Source organism: Felis catus, chromosome B2 (genome assembly GCF_018350175.1).
Source record: "Felis catus isolate Fca126 chromosome B2, F.catus_Fca126_mat1.0, whole genome shotgun sequence".
In the NCBI taxonomy this organism is placed as follows: Eukaryota; Metazoa; Chordata; class Mammalia; order Carnivora; family Felidae; genus Felis; species Felis catus.
The window spans coordinates 54,365,726-54,382,500 of record NC_058372.1 but is presented as its reverse complement, the minus strand read 5'-3'; the positions used below and the strand labels follow the sequence as shown (position 1 = coordinate 54,382,500).

At 38.2% G+C, this 16,775-nt stretch overlaps 1 protein-coding gene across 5 annotated transcripts in view; it reads right to left on the bottom strand.

Annotated features, from left to right (window-relative positions):
• Positions 1 to 16,775, bottom strand: part of RAB23 (RAB23, member RAS oncogene family) — a 90,827-nt gene that overhangs the window by 64,174 nt on the left and 9,878 nt on the right. For all 5 annotated transcript variants that reach the window (XM_045057687.1, XM_045057689.1, XM_023254078.2 and 2 more), the window contains exon 3: positions 11,292 to 11,377. In XM_045057687.1, the coding sequence (XP_044913622.1) occupies positions 11,292 to 11,377 (86 nt within the window). The remainder of the gene's footprint in view (positions 1 to 11,291; positions 11,378 to 16,775) is intronic.

Genomic DNA, 16,775 nt, shown 5'->3' with positions numbered 1-16,775 from the left:
TTTTAACATTTAAACTCTATTTTCCAATTCAAAGAACCAGTGGTTCTCAAAATTATGTACAAGTCTCAAAACTATATTCTTGTTAACTGGAATTTAACTAAAAACTTGGAAGAAAAAAAATTCTCTAGAGAGAATGGTAAACTAAGTATGAATGATAGGCTGTTGCCAAGTTCTTCCTGTTAATATCTATCATTTGCTTAATTTCTTTTAGCACATATTTAAGAAAAATCTATGAGGAAAAAGTCATAATTTTCTCATTGTATTAACTTTTTAAAAAATATGTATTATTTTATTTCAGTAGAATACCAGTGATGTTAAGGAACACGATTTATAAAGACCAGCGCCAAGGGGCACCTGGGTGTGGTTCAGTCGGTTAAGCATCCGACTCCGGCTCAGGTCATGATCTCACGGTTCATGGGTTCAAGCCCTGCAAAAGGTTCTGTGTTGACAGCTCAGAGCCTGGAGCCTGCTTCAGATTCTGTGTCTCTCCCTCGTTCTGTCCCTCCCCTGCTCATGCTCTGTCTCTCAAAAATAAGTAAACGTTAAAAAATTTTTTTGAAACAAATAAATAAAAAATAAAAACCAGTGCCAAAGTTAAATATATATATACATATATTTTATATATACATGTTATATATATATACACATGTTATATATATATTATATATAACATGTATATATAAATTATATGTATATATATATATTTAACTTTGGCACTGGTATATGTATATATATAAAACATGTATATATAAATTATATGTGTGTATATATATATATATATATATAACATGTATATATAAAATAGAGAAAAAGGTTTAATTTCATTTTTTATCCTGTTTCATTGTATAATTCCCATTCTCACTGACAATATTTTAACTTCCAATTATCACATTAGGTTGATAATATCTAAGATTGAAAACAAGCAGCAACTTTCTAAAAGAAGCCCTTTTATTTTATTTTTAAGTAGGCTCTATACCCAATTAGGGGCTTGAACTCACAACCCTGAGATCAAGAGTCATATACTCTACTGACTGAGCCAGCCAGGCACCCCTGAAAGAAGCTCTTTCATAAATGATTAGATGTTGAATTAATCAGGCAGCATGGTGACAAAAGCAGATACATAAGTAACAAAAGAAAATCATCTTTGGGTTAAAAGGATTTCCTGGAATCGAGGCACGTTTTCTTACTCTTTCCTTCCAGATTCCTCAGGTATAAGAATTTCCTAAGATTCAAAGCATACACACCTGGGCTACCAAGACACTCTGAAGGGAAAAAAGGGTTTACAAATCACCAAAGCAAAGCAAAAGAGGATGAAAGAGAAAACCACAGTTCACTACTACTGTAAAAGCAGAGGCTTCACGTGGGAAAATCTCCCCTGCTCTAAAACAGGTTTTAAATCAAAGAATAAATTAATTACAAAAACTGTATAAATTACTACAAAATTGGGGCAGGGGCAGGGTACAACACAGACAGAGGTACCCTAATATCTTCCAGGAATTTAAGGAGAAATAAAACTGATAAGATCACACTAGATACTGGTAAATAAATTTATATTTCCTCGAACTTTAATATTTACTTAAACTATAAATAAAACATTTAATTATACTTCGACTAAGAAACTATTCTCTTTTTTTTCAAGACTTATTTTATTTATTTTTTAAAAAAAAATTTTTTTAACGTTTATTTATTTTTGAGACACAGAGAGATAGAGCATGAACGGGGGAGGGTCAGAGAGAGAGGGAGCCACAGAATCTGAAACAGGCTCCAGGCTCTGAGCTGTCCACACAGAGCCCGACGCGGGGCTCGAACCCACAAACTGTGAGATCGTGACCTGAGCTGAAGTCGACGCTTAGCCAACTGAGCCACCCAGGCACCCCAAGACTTATTTTATTTTTTAACTTATCTCTACACCCAATGTGACGCTCAAACTCACAACCCTGAGATCAAGAGTCCCATGCTTTGGCCTGCTTCAGATTGTGTGTCTCCCTCTCTCTCTTCCTCTCTCCCACTCACACTCTGTCTCTCTCTCAAAAATAAACTTAAAAAAAAAACAGTCTCATGCTCTGGGTGCCTGGGTGACTCGGTCAGTTGAGCATCCAACTCTTGATTTCAACTAAGGTCATGATTCTGGGATGGTGGGATTAAGCCCTGCATTGGGCTCCATGCTGAGTGTGGAGCCTGATTGAGAGTCTCTCTCTCCCCCTCTGCCCCTGCCCCGCTCGTGCCTCTCTCAAAAAATACTAATTAAACTAAAAGAAAAAAATAAGAGTCTCATGCTCTACTGACTGAGCCAGACAGACACCCCAAGAACTGCTGTTTATTATAAAACTCTACTTAGCTTTAAACCTAGAATTTTATATCCAGTCGATTGTTATTTGAATGAGGGCACAAAGGGGCATTTCCAGGGATACAGAGTCTCACTTTAAAAACAAAACAAAGGGGCATGTGAGTGGCTCAGTAAGTTAAGCATCTGACTCTTGGTTTCGGCTCAGGTCATGATCTCATGGTTTTTGAGTTTGAGCCCCATGCTGGGCACTTGCACTGATAGCTCAGAGCCTGCTTGCAATTCTCTCTCCCTCTCTCTCTCAAAATAAATAAATAAAACTTAAAAATGTTGGGGCGCCTGGGTGGCGCAGTCGGTTAAGCGTCCGACTTCAGCCAGGTCACGATCTTGCGGTCCGGGAGTTCGAGCCCCACGTCGGGCTCTGGGCTAATGGCTCAGAGCCTGGAGCCTGTTTCTGATTCTGTGTCTCCCTCTCTCTCTGCCCCTCCCCCGTTCATGCTCTGTCTCTCTCTGTCCCAAAAATAATAAATAAACGTTGAAAAAAAAAAACTTAAAAATGTTTAAATAAAATAAAAAGATGGTCCAGTTTCAAAAAAAACAAAAAACTCTTAGAAGTATATTTTAATAATAATGTAAAAAAAAAAAAAAACACAACAAACTAAGCAGATGGTGCCAGAGATATGGGCAGTAAGAATAATTAAGAAAAGAAAAATGTTGTTTAAAAAAATCAATGATTGGGGAAACTGAGTGGCTTGGTTTGTTGAGTGTCAGACTCTTGATTTTGGCTCAGATCATTGATCCCAAGGGTCATGGGATAGAGCCCTGCATCAGGCTCTGCGCTGAGTGAGGAGCCTGCTTAAGATTCTCTCTCTCCCAGGGCACCTGGGTGGCTCAGTCATGACTCTGGCTCAGGTCATGATCTCTTGGTTCATGAGTTAAAGCTCTGTGCTGAGCTTTCAGCACAGCGCCTGAAGCCTGCTTCAGATTCTGTTTCTCCCTCCCTCTCTGCCCCTCCCCTGCTTGTGCTCTGTCTCCCTCTCAAAAATAAACATTAAAAAAAAATTCTCTCTCCCCCTCTGCCCTGCTCGCAAGCTCTCTAAAAATTGAAAAAAAAATCTGTGATCAACAGATAAAAGAAAAGTATGTCCATAACAACCCAAAATTATTTAGTGGGCAACTTGGTGAAGAGACAACAGAGGAACATGGAAAAGTGCCAAATTGCCAGTCTAAAGAGGAGGAACATGTAATATGAATATGTTAAAGCAATCAAGGGAGTTTCACTGCAGCTGTGGACAGGTCCTGCCTGTTGTATCCACCTTGAAGCACACTGCAGGTGTGCTGCAGGTGGTACTCAGCTTTTCTGCCTCATGGCTTTTTCCTACACTTCAGAAAGACTCTTGGGTTATCCTATTTTAAAGGAACGGATACCTCTGGGGAGAAACTTGAATGCATGGGAGGTAGGATAAAACCTCAGCCTCACTATGGTGGGACCATCTGGAGGCATGTCTACATGGTTCCTCACAGGGATTGGTCCCCAAATGCCTACAGTAATAATTAGCTCATTAATGCACCTGCATAGGTTTTTTTTCCCTTCCTTCCCCAGTCTCTTACTTCTTCCTGGGATCACCTACCAGAAAAACCAGCCCCAGCAAGTTGTGCCAAGAACTATTTGGTGCATGATTGTGGGGGTGGCATTCAAATTAAGACAGAATCTTAAGTTAAAGGCAATCACCATAAGAATAAAAAGGATTGGGGCTCTGCGCTGACAGCAGGGAGCCTGCATGGGATCCTCTGTCTCCCTCTCTCTCTACCCCTTCCCCACTCTCTCTCTCACACACAATAAATAAATAAACTTTAAAATTTTTTTAAATGAAGAATAAAAAGGGAAAGTATAACTATTAAACCACAGGACAAAAGAAGATGTATCCAAAGTGACAGAGGAAAGAAAATACACACACACAAAACCCAAACAAACAAAAAATACAAAGCCTGAACCAAGATGACAGAAATAAGTCATGACAAGAGCAGTTACAATCTCAGATGGCTCCTCTGAAGCAGGATGGTTCAACTGACAGGAAGCCTTAGACTGGATGCTGCCACCACCTTAGCTTACTTAACCTAAATCAATTACCAAAAGGAAAAACCAAAAGCACAAGACAGACAACCTGGAATACTTCTGGAGATTCAATAATTCTGACAAATGATAGACAACTACTTATTTTAATTTCCCCTAACTGAACATTATCATCCATACACACAGATAAATACTCTGTGAAATTGTGATGCATTATGGTTCTTTTCTGCTTAGGAAACCAGCACACCTCCTCACCATAAAAGCCCTTTACAGTATATACTTTAAAAAGTCAAAGACCCTTTATAGAAAATTTTTACGTAAGTACCAATAAAACAGATGATAAATATCAGATTCCAAGTATGTGTGGAAAGATCATTCTTTGCAGAATTTACAAAGGAAATGATCATAAATCCATTATACAACTTTAGAACTCCCTCAAACACTTCAAGAAAATTTTTTTTAAGAATTGAGACAAAGGGGAAACGATTTTTTCAGAGAAAATGCTATCCACTCCAACCCTTCTCTCTCGTAAGTAGCATGATACATGTTCCCAGCAACCGGAGGACACTCTGGATTGATGGTGCTGCGATTCAAGGCTGGAAATGAGAGCAAAAGGGCAAGACCAACTGACAAAAAGAGAGCCACACTTGGGAGTAACTGCGCTCCTGCCAATGGCAAGACAAAGAATGCACACAAATTTCATATGGATAGAGGTGAACCACATCTAAGAGACAAGCCAGCATATGGGGTCATCTTTAACTCATGTCCAACAGGACCGCTTATCAGGTGATGGGAACTTTGCATAAAGGAAGGTGGAGGTGGGGGGCGCCTAGGTGGCTCAGTCAGTTAAGTGCCTGACTTCAGCTCAGGTCATGATCTCACAGTTCCTGAGTTTGAGCCCTACATCGGGCTCTGTGCTGACAGCCCAGAGCCTGGAACTTGCCTCGGATTCTGTGTCTTCCTCTCTCTCTCTGCCCCTTCCCTGCTCACACTCTGTCCCTCTCTGTCTCTCAACAATAAATAAATAAGGAAGGTGGAGGTGGAATGTAAGTCCCACAAAGGGGAGCAAGGGAGCAAAGCAACTGCAAGAATCAAGTACAAGTGCTCAGAAGAAATATCCCTGAAACTGGGAACCTTGGAAGAATCCAGAACAGTCACCTAGAGAAAGAATCATCTTTGAACATCTGCCACCCACTCAGTGGGTTGAGCTTTGGACTCCTGAGTTTGGCGCAGGACATGATCTCATAGTTGTGAGATGGAGCTTCGCACTGGGCGTGGCGCCTGCTTCAGATTCTCTCTCCCTCTACCCCTCCCCCTACCACATGTGCGTGTACTCTCTCTCTCACTCACACACACACACACACACACACACACACACACACACACACACAAGAAAAAGAAGAAGAAGAAAATAATGTTAAAAAAAGTTAATAATGTTTTAATTTCTCTGTTGCAGTCATCTGGACATATCTTATACCCCTGATATTTAAAGGCAGCTACTGTTTTCTATCCATATATTTTTAAAAGATCTGTATTTTCCCACTATTCAATCTTACTTCAATACCACCTACCCTAAGAATCACATGGTTAGAAGTTACTCTGTCATCATAGTTAAGAGTAAGCCACCCACAAAAGATTCACTTGTAATAATTAACAAACTACTCCACTTATCCACACATCAGAAACACAGAGATATGAATAAAGTTGTGGTGTCAATTATAAGAACACCATTAGCAAATATTTATTTCTCTTATTTTTCTTAACTGTTTATTTATTTTTGAGAGAGAGAGAGCGAGCATGAGCAGGGGAGGGGCAGAGAGACAGGGAGACACAGAATCCCAAGCAGGTTCCAGGCTCCAAGCTGTCAGCACAGAGCCCAACAGGAACCACTAGATAATGACCTGAGCCGAAGTCTGACACTCCAGCCACTGAGTAACCCAGGTGCCCTAAAGCTCACAGATTACATAATGAACCAATCTATTACAGATTCCATGCTCATACAATTTCAAAACAAATCTAAAGGATTTGCATGGTCTAATTCAGTTGTTCCTTAATTTTTGCATTTATAATTGAAATTCATAAATAGCTTCTTGTCTAGAGCTATTTCATTTTCAACAATTTATATTCACGTAGGTTTGTGAAAAAAGGTATTTAAAAAAGTTTCCTTCTATTTATGGACATAATCTCAGATAATAGGTCTCAAGTCTGTAACCTCATCTTCTATCTATTGTTAGTCAGGAACATTTCTTAGAACCAAATCATAGTAAAAACTATGATGAAAATCTGTATTATACTGTATATAACTTTCTATACAAGGAATGATTTCTACTGCCTAGGGTGGACTTCTTAAGACTTTAAGAGGAATCATTTGGGATCCCAAATGGTCCTATTTTGATCTGTGCTCTGTTCTTTACAAGGTTATTTTTCAACATGTCTCACTATACAATCAACACAGCATTCTAAGAACATAATTAATCCTTTAAGCAAAGGTTTGTGATATCATAGGTCTTTCAAATGAATTATAATAACATTTTTCCTCTTTAAATATAAACTTTTAAAATTTTTATATATTTTGGATGATACATTTCTAGAACATATATCAGTAAGTCCTAATTTTATGAGGCATGGTGTTACTATCACTAAATCACTATCTTATTTAATGCATTCTTCCCAGCCTTTATCTTCTCTTCCTAGTCTTTGCTTCTATTTAATTACATCATTATTTGAATCTATGTTAGTGGCAAAAATTGGCATCCAATTCCCCTCCCTCCCCAAGAACACCTCTCCCTCACTGTATAGTAGACACATGGTTTAGGCAGGCTGAACCTACACTCTGCTCTGAGGGAGCAGGCCCTAAGTGCACCAAGCCAATTAGGGTAATCACATTCCTCTGACTACTTACTGTGATCTGGTCAAGGGTGATCTAATCAGATAAAAGCTCAAGACTTATAATCCATTGTTGTGGGAAGTGATCCTTTCTCCCAAGGATGTGAACAAAGAATGTGGCTTCCATTGTTGATGGTAGCAATCTTGCAACCAAAAGGAAAATCAGCATGAGAAGGAACCCCACAAAGGGAGAGAGGCGAGCCGGGAGAATCAAAGAGGTTACAGTAAGAACAAACCATAACTAAAAGCTATGATACTTCCACTCTTCTTTGTAGTTTAAGTCAGTTTGAAATTGCTTTTCTGTTGTCAGCAACCAAAAGCATTCTGATGAAACCCCAAAGAAAAGCATAGAAGAATACTCAGTATGCCATTTCTCAAATTCACATATAATTGCCACTGGGATGGGATGTTTATTCTTACAACTTAGAAAAAGAAGCTGAAACTTAAGACCTGTCTCAGTATCCCACTCTCTTTGCCATTTAACATGGTTGACTAAAAATTTACATTTTAAGAAAAGCTTTTAACAGACGTCTATTTATATGCTTAAGATCACTTTAAGTTAAAATGTTAAATGTAGGAAAATCAAAGCTGGTTAAAGCCTTTTAGGCCAAATGAAACCAAGTGGAAAAAAATTTAAACATCACCCACAGTAAATTAAGATGTAAATACTAATAATTATGGGTTCTCTTTTTAGTTTCTGGCAAAGTGTTTTTTTGTAGAGGTAGTAAAGAGAAACTGATTTGTGGACACCTAAAAAGCACTAAACAAGAATTACATGACAAGCCAGACGAGTCCAATCTTGAAATTTAAAAGATAATAATGTTGAACACAATCTGAAGGGAAAAACTGAAGAAAGCATTAATTCCTCAACTACAGTGGATATAAAAATATTTTTAGCTACCTGGTCTTTTTTTTTAAAACCAGGGACCCAAGTGATCTACTTAACTCTATAGTTCCCACATTTTCTCCTTTTTATTTATATGCAAATCAAATCATTTTTGACATTTAATCATTTTTGCCTTTTTTCAAGTTAAACTTTATTTTGGGTCAGTTATAAACTAACACAGTTTTGCTTTATAAATTAGAGATACATATGGTAAATACATTCTCCACAATTATCCATAATGGTTAAAAAGTAATACTGCCATATAAAATTGTCAAAAGCTTAAAATGATAGAACCCAACCTATCTTTTTTCCTCACAAAAGAACATATATTTCATGCCGAGAACTTAGAGAAAAAAGCTAAATGAAAACAATGAAAATCTCATATACTCCTACTAGTTTACACCTAGGCTGTTTGTTTTGTTTTTTTCCTGTGTGAATGGGGTGAGGGGATGTGGTGGTAATAACCTAAGAAAATACAAATAATCTTACTCAAGAATTAACTTTACTGGGGCCCCTGGGTGGCTCAGTCGGTTGAGCTTCCAACTCTCAATTTCAGCTCATGTCATGATCCCATGTGATCCAGCCCCATGTCAGGCTCTGCACTAAGTGTGAAGCCTGCTTAAGATTCTCTCTCCCTCTCCCAGTGCCCCTCTCCACTGTGCACACACTTTCTCTCTCTCTTAAATAAAATAAAATAAAATAAAATAAATAAAATAAAATAAAATAAAATAAAATAGACAACTTAAAAATGTCACACACAAAAAAAAAAAAAAAGAATTGGGGCATCTCAGTGGCTCAGTTGCGTAAGCACCTGACTCTTGGTTTTGGCTCAGGATGTGATCTCACAGTTCATGGAATCGAGTCCCATGTTGGGCTCTGTGCTGAGAGCGTGAAGCCTGCTTGGGATTTTCTCTCTCTCCCATGCTCTCTGCCCCACCCCCACCTCAAAAATAAACATTAAAAAAAAAAAAAAGAATTAACTTTATTTTTAGTACCTTTAGCATCAGTGCTTATGAAATTAATAATCTGATAAAAATCCCATCTAATCTAAGAGCTTTGGGTACTAAGGACACAATTCCTGCCTCATACCATGTTATAGGTGCTCAAGATCCAAACTGGCATGCATCTGAGAGCAACAGTCCAAACTACTGCAGGTGGGAAGCTTTTAAGGACACACTAAATAGAGTGAGAAGTAGTGGTGACATTATTACAATAACACCTGGTGTACCTCTCTTAATTTCTCAAGGAACCAAAATGTCTTCTGAGAGTAGGCAGTAGAAGTCAAGTTTCCCTGGTACCAAGTTGGAAAGGCAACTTCTTTGGTGGTTTAGATGTTTAGCACAATTGTGTTTTCATTATACCTCAGCTGCCATTATTATTATAAATCCCACATTTTCAAAAGTGGGAAAAAACAAGATGTATATTCAAAAGCGCCAAGAGACTATAAGACTACATGGTATTATATCAAACCTCCAGTTATTTTGTTCTCATTGCAATTACCACTGGCAATGAGTTGGAGAAACACTGTAAAAGCTTGTCATAAATTTCCAAAGGACAAAATTTTATAGGAAACTTTAAGTTCCATTTAGAAATTTCAGTTTTTGGGGCGCCTGGGTGGCTTGGTCGCTTAAGCGTCCGACTTCGGCTCAGGTCATGATCTCACAGTCCGTGAGTTCGAGCCCCGCGTCGGGCTCTGTGCTGACCACTCAGAGCCTGGAGCCTGTTTCAGATTCTGTGTCTCCCTCTCTCTGCTCCATCCCCACTCATGCTTTGTCTCTCTCTGTCTCAAAAATAAATAAACGTTAAAAAAAATTAAAAACAAACAAAAAAAGAAATTTCAGTTTTTCCCCTACAACCCAGCAATTGCACTAGTAGATATTTATCCAAAGGATACAGGTGTGCTGTTTCAAAGGGGCACATGCACTCCAGTATTTACAGCAGCACTATCAACAATGGGCCAAGTATGGAAAGAGCCCAAATGTCCATCAATAGATGAATGGATAAAGAAGATGTGAAATACTCCGTTGTATATAACGGAGTATTACTCAGCAATCAGAAAGAATGAAATCTTGCCATCTGCAACAACTAGAGTGTATTATGCTAAGCAGTATTAGAGAAAGACAAATATCATGACTTCATTCATATGTGGAATTCAAGATACAAAACAGATGAACATAAGAAAAGGGAAGCAAAAGTAATATAAAAACAGGGAGGGGGACAAAACATAAGAGACTCTGAAAAAGAACACTATGAGGGTTGCTGGAGTGGTTGTGGGTGGGGGGATGGGCTAAATGGGCAAGGGGCATTAAGGAGGACATTTGTTGGGATGAGCACTGGGTGTTGTACACAGGGGATGAATCACTGGATCCTATTCCTGAAATCATTATTACACTGTATGCTAACTAACTTGAGTGTAATTTATAAATGAATGAATGAATGAATGAAATTTCAGCTTTTCTTGAGGAATTTAACCCCACATTTTATTCTTAAATCCTATAGTTGTAGTTCTTTCCTTTCACATGTATCTTACACCTTTCTGAACTCAGAGCACTGAGACGGCTTTATCCACGCAATTTCATGAGTCATAACAAAATATCATCTTATTTGCAGGGATTTTGCTTTCTTTCATGCTAGTTCCCACTCTGACCACATAGTCATCTCCATATGGTCAGAAATAGGCATTTATGGGGCACCTGGGTGGCTTAGTTGGTTAAGTGTCTGACTTCGGCTCAGGTCATGATCTGGCAGTTCATGGGTTCCAGCCCTGCCTTGGGTTTGCTGCTCTCAGGTTACAGCCTAGAGCCTGCTTCAGATCCTCTGTCTCCCTCTCTCTGCCCCTCCTGTGCTCACAGAAGCTCTGTCTGTCTCTCTCTCAAAAATAAACATTAAAAAAAAAAGGCATTTAACAGTTTCTAACTGATTAGAACTGGGAATGCCAATATGAGTCATATAATTCCAAGGCAGAGACAAATGATCTATAGTACAAAGTATTGTTTACCACTCAACAAGATCATTAGGAGAATAGTGACCTAAGAGATTTTTTAAAATGCTTTGAAATTAAGTATTCTTAAAAAGAAACCCTTGTATGTGGAATAAAAAAAAAATGAAGTTCTTTGTTTACCCAAAAGAACACGCCCCCTGCAAAATACCCCACAATTTACCTCGATAGTAGGCCTTTGTTATTGCATCAAATTCCTCTTGACCTGCTGTATCCCATAACATTAGTCTGACATCTTCATCATTAACTCTGAAAACAAAAGATGAATTTATGACATACGTAAAAGAAAATGTCTTCAGCAACATAACTTTGTACCTATTTTTATTTTTCAAAGATTTGAAGGTTTTAAAACTACATTATTGGTGTTCACTCTGAAAAAAATCTGAGTGCTTTTAAATATTGATACTATTACCAATAGTGAAACTAAAGGGGGAAAGACAGTCCCTCAAAGCTATAACTTTATACATGATTTGAGCTTACCTGTCCTGTTTTCTCCTTTAACACCAGTCACAGACAGTGGTGGCTCTCAGACACTGGCACTGGCAAGGGGATTCCCTTAGGTTAATACTTGCTCTCCTCTTGCTATAAAATTCTAATGGGTTCTGGTGTACAAGTGATACATAAGAATAAGGAAGGAAAGAAATGAAAGAAGCAAAAGACAGAAGTGAAAGAAAGAAAGAAAGAAAGAAAGAAAGAAAGAAAGAAAGAAAGAAAGAAAGAAAGAAAGAAAGAAAGAAAGAAAGAAAAGAAAAGAAAAGAAAAGAAAAGAAAAGAAAAGAAAAGAAAAGAAAAGAAAAGAAAAGAAAAGAAAAGAAAAGAGTGACAAAGGAAGGAAGAAGCAAGAGGAAGGAAGGAGCAAAAGCAAGCAGTTTACCTGCTTGGTTGCCCTTCAACTTATAAATTTACTTGTCATGCACTCCATTGTCTTATTCCTGTTCTATAAAGTCACTGCAAATGCTGCATTACCAAATACTGAAACACTGCTCCCAGGGAAATACAGAGTTAGGTTCTTGTAAGCCCTGGTTACATTCTCCCCAACCAATAAATATATAACCTTGGTTTTTTGTGATTCTGTTTAAAGATAGCTTATTTAATGCATATTGTTTATTCATTAACGTTGAAGTCAAAGCCAACAGCACTGTAACTTACGCATACCTAATGCAGTAGGTATGAATGACGCATACCTAACATACATATTTTCTGTATAAGGCACGTCATAGCGTTCTTGTACTTAGGGAAACTAGATGGCACTATGCTTGGGGCCATGTTAAACAGCAACATCTTCAACAAAAAGCACAAAAATGTGAGACAAAAACAGACACACAAAAAAACACTTGTTTATAATATGAGAGATAAAAAAGGAAGTCACCTTGTTTAGTCTAACTTGAGAACGTGCATGTAAGGTACCAAATATTTGCTGCTCTGTGCATATCAATGAATGACCACCAAAGCACTGAGCATATTGATTCTGGGATTACAAATAAATTTTAGCAAGTAGATGACTTTGCAAATATGGAATTACAAATAACAAGAATCAACAGTATACTTAAAATATAAATATGGACTCTACAAATAACAAGGATCAACTATATACTTAAAATGTTAATTTGGTTCAGATAACAAGTACAAAAATAAATACTATGAAGACTTAAAATGAATCCTTTTAAAATATCTGAGAAAGGAAGTAAACACAGAAGTATCTTTAAAAGAGGGAAATAGGGGCACCTGGGTAGCTCAGTTGTTAAACATCTGACTTTGGCTCAGGTCATGATCTCAGTTCATGAGGCCAAGTCCCACATAGGGTGAGCTTGAGCCCCGCTTCAGGTGAGCTCTGCTTCTCCCTCTCTCCCCTTAGCTCACTTGCACCCTCTCTCTTAAATAAATAAATAAATAAATAAATAAATAAATAAATAAATAAGGATAATAAAATGCAAATTAGAAACTGAACAATCTTTAAAACAATGAGCACAATTATCTTTAATGCTAATGTCTACGCTAGTCAGATTTGTTTAATGTTACTTATTTCTGGGACTCCTGGGTAACTCAGTCAGTTAAGCGTCTGACTCTTGATTTTGGCTTAGGTCATTATCTCATGGTTCATGGCTTCAAGCCCGCAATGGGTTCTCTGCTGTCAGTGCACAGCCCGCTTCAGATCCTCTGTCTCCCTCTCTCTCTGCCCCTCCCCAACTTGCTCTCTCTCAAAAATAAATACTTAAAAAATACTTATATATATGGGCGCCTGGGTGGCTCAGTCAGTTGAGCGTCTGACATCGGCTCAGGTCATGATCTCACGGTTCGTGGGTTTGAGCCCCGAGTCGGGCTCTGTGCTGACAGCTCAGAGCCTGGAGCCTGCTTTGGATTCTGCGTCTCCCTCTCTCTCTGCCCCTCCCCTGCTCACACTCTGTCTCTCTCTGTCTCTCAAACATAAACATTTTTAAAAATTAAAAATATATATATATATATATATACATATACACATGCATGCTTGGGGTATGGGGGAATGGGCATAATGAATGAAGGGCAGTGGGAGATATAGGCTTCTAGTTATGGAATGAGTAAGTCACGGGAATAAAAGGTACAGCATAGAAAATGTAGTCAATAATACTGTAATTGCGTTGTATGGTAACAGATGTAGCTACACTTGTGGTGAACATAGCTTAACCTATAGAGAGTTGAATCATTTTGTTGTATACTTAAAACTAATGTGACATTATGTGTCGACTATACTCAAAATAAAAAAAATTAAAATAAAATTTCCTTAAAAGTTCTGAGGACTAATGACAAAAAGTGTCACTCTTGATGTGTTTTAGAATCCAAATGGATCTACTAAAGTAAGATTTCCTTTTCATAGGAGTATTTAATCCTGCCAAATCTGCTCTTATTTCTTTAAAACAAATGATCAATTCTCGAACTTCTAGATAGTCTTAGGATCCCATAATATAAAAGTTGAAAACTATACTGAGAGACAGGTAATTTCCCTTCCACATAAAGCAAGCATGCCTCATTTTATTGCGCTTCGCTTTACTGGGCTTCACAGATACTGTATTTTTTACAAATGGCAGGTTTTTGGCAACCCTGCATTTAGCAATCATATTAGCACCATTTTTCCAACAGCATCTGCTCACTTTGAGTCCCTGTGCCACATTTTGATAATTCTTAGAATATTCCAAATTTTTTCATTATTATCATATTTTTTATGGTGATCTGTGCATAGTGATCTTTAATGTTACTACTATAATCGTTTTGGCTGTAACAAATCACTTCCATATAAGACAGCACACTAAATGGAACAATGTTTTGTGTGTTCTCACTGTTCCACCATCAGTCATTCCCCCATCTCGCTCCTTGGGCCTGCCTACTCTGAGACACAGCCATACTGAAATTAGGCCAATTAATAACCTTACAAGGGCTTCTAAGTGTTCAAGTGAAAGGAAGACCCACACATCTCTGACTTTAAATCAAAAGCTAGGTGGCTCAGTCGGTTAAATGTCCAACTTTGGTTTGGGTCATGATCTTGCGGTTCGTGGGTTCGAGCTCTGTGCTGACAGCTTAGAGCCTGGAGCCTGCTTTGAATTCTGTGTCTCCCTCTCTCTCCACCCCTCCTCCACTCGCACACACACGTGCACGCGTGCTCTCTCTCTCTAAAAAATAAACATTAAAAAAATTTTAAAAGGCTAGAAATGATTAAGCAGTGAGGAAAGCATATTGAAAGCTGAGACAGGCTGAAAGCTAGGCCTCTTGTGCCAGTAAGCCAAGCTATGAATGAAAGGAAAAATTCTTGAAGGAAATGAAAGTGCTGTCTCAGTGGTGCCCGGCTGGCTCAGTCAGTAGAGCATACAACTTGATCTCAAGCCCCACATTGGGTGTAGAGATTACTTACATATTTACTTACTATCTACTAAATAAATAAATAAATAAATAAGCAAGCAAGCAAGCAAGCAAGCTACTCCAGTGAACATATAGAACGCAAAAAGCGGAACAGCTGTACTATTCATATGGAGAAAGCTTTTGTGATCTGGACAGAAGATATAACCAGCCACAACATTCCCTCAAACAAAAGCCCGATAATCCAGAGCAAGGCCCTAACTCTCTTCAGTTCTATGAAGGTAGAGAGGTGAGGAAGCTGCAGAAGAAAAGCCTGAATTTAGCAGAGACTGGCTCATGAGGTTTAAGGAAAGATGCTGCTTCTATGACATCAAAGCGCAAGGTGAAGCAGCACGTACTGATGCAGAAGCTGCAGCAAGTTACCCAGAAGATCTAGCTGAGATAATTAATGAAGGTGGCTACACTAACCCACCAATTTTCAATGTAGATGAAACAGCCTTCTATTGGAAGGAGATTCTATGGAGGACGTTCATAACTAAAGGAAAGTCAGTACCTGGCTTCAAAGCCTCAAAGGACAAGTTAACTCCCTTGTTAGGGGCTAATGCAGCTGGTGACTTTAAGTTGAAGCCAATACTTATTTACTATTCTGAAAATTCTATGGCCCTTCAGAATTATACTAAACCTACCCTGCCTGTGCTCTATATATGGAACCACAATGCCTGGATGACAGCACATCTGTTTACATCATGGTTTACTAAATATTTTAAGCCCACTGTTGAGACCTACTGCTCAGGAAAAAAATTCCTTCAAAGTATGACTGCTCATTGACAATGGACCTGGTCACCCAAGAGGTCTGATGGAGATGTACAATGAGAGAACGTTGTTGTCATGACTGCTAACACAACATCCATTCTGCAGGCCATTTGACTTTCAAGTCTTAGTATTTAAGAAATATATTGTGTAAGGCTATGGCTGCTACACATAGTAATTCCTCTGATAGATCTGGGCAAAGTAAATTGAAACTTTATAAAAAGGATTCACCACTGTAGATGCCAATAAGAACATCTGTGATTCACTGGAAGAGGTCAAATATCAACATCAACAGGACTTTGGAAGAAGTTGATTCCAACCCTCACGGATGACTCTGAAAGGTTCAATGACTTCCATGGAGGAAGTATCTGCAGACGTGGTGGAAATAGCAGGACATGGAGCCTGAAGATGTGATTGAATTGCTGCAATCTCATGATAAAACATGAGCAGATGAGGAGTTGCTTATTATAAATGAGCAAAGAAAGTGGCATGGAATCTAGTCCTGGTGAAGATGCTGTGCAGACTGTTGAAATGACAAGAAAGGATTTAGAATATTAAATAAACTTAGCTGATAAGGTAGCAGCAGGGTTTGAGAGAATTTTTTTAAAGTTTTTAATTTTAATTCCACTATAGTATAACATACAGCGTTGTATCAGTTTCAGGTGTACAATATAGTGATCCAATAGGGTTTGAGAGAATTGACTCCAATTTTGAATGAAGTTCTACTGTGGGTAAAATGCCATCAAACAGCATCACATGCTACAGGGAAATCATTCCTGAAAGATAGAGTAAATCAGTGAAGCAAACTTCACTGTTGTCTTATATTAAGAAACTACCACAGCCACCCCAACATTCAACCGCCACCCTGATCAGTCAGCAGCCATCAACATCAAGACAAGACCTTCACCAGCAAAAAGATTAAGACTCAGTGAAAGATCAGAGGATGGTTAGCATTTTTTAGCAATACAGTATTTTTTTAATTTTTAATATTTAATTTTTTTAACATTTATTC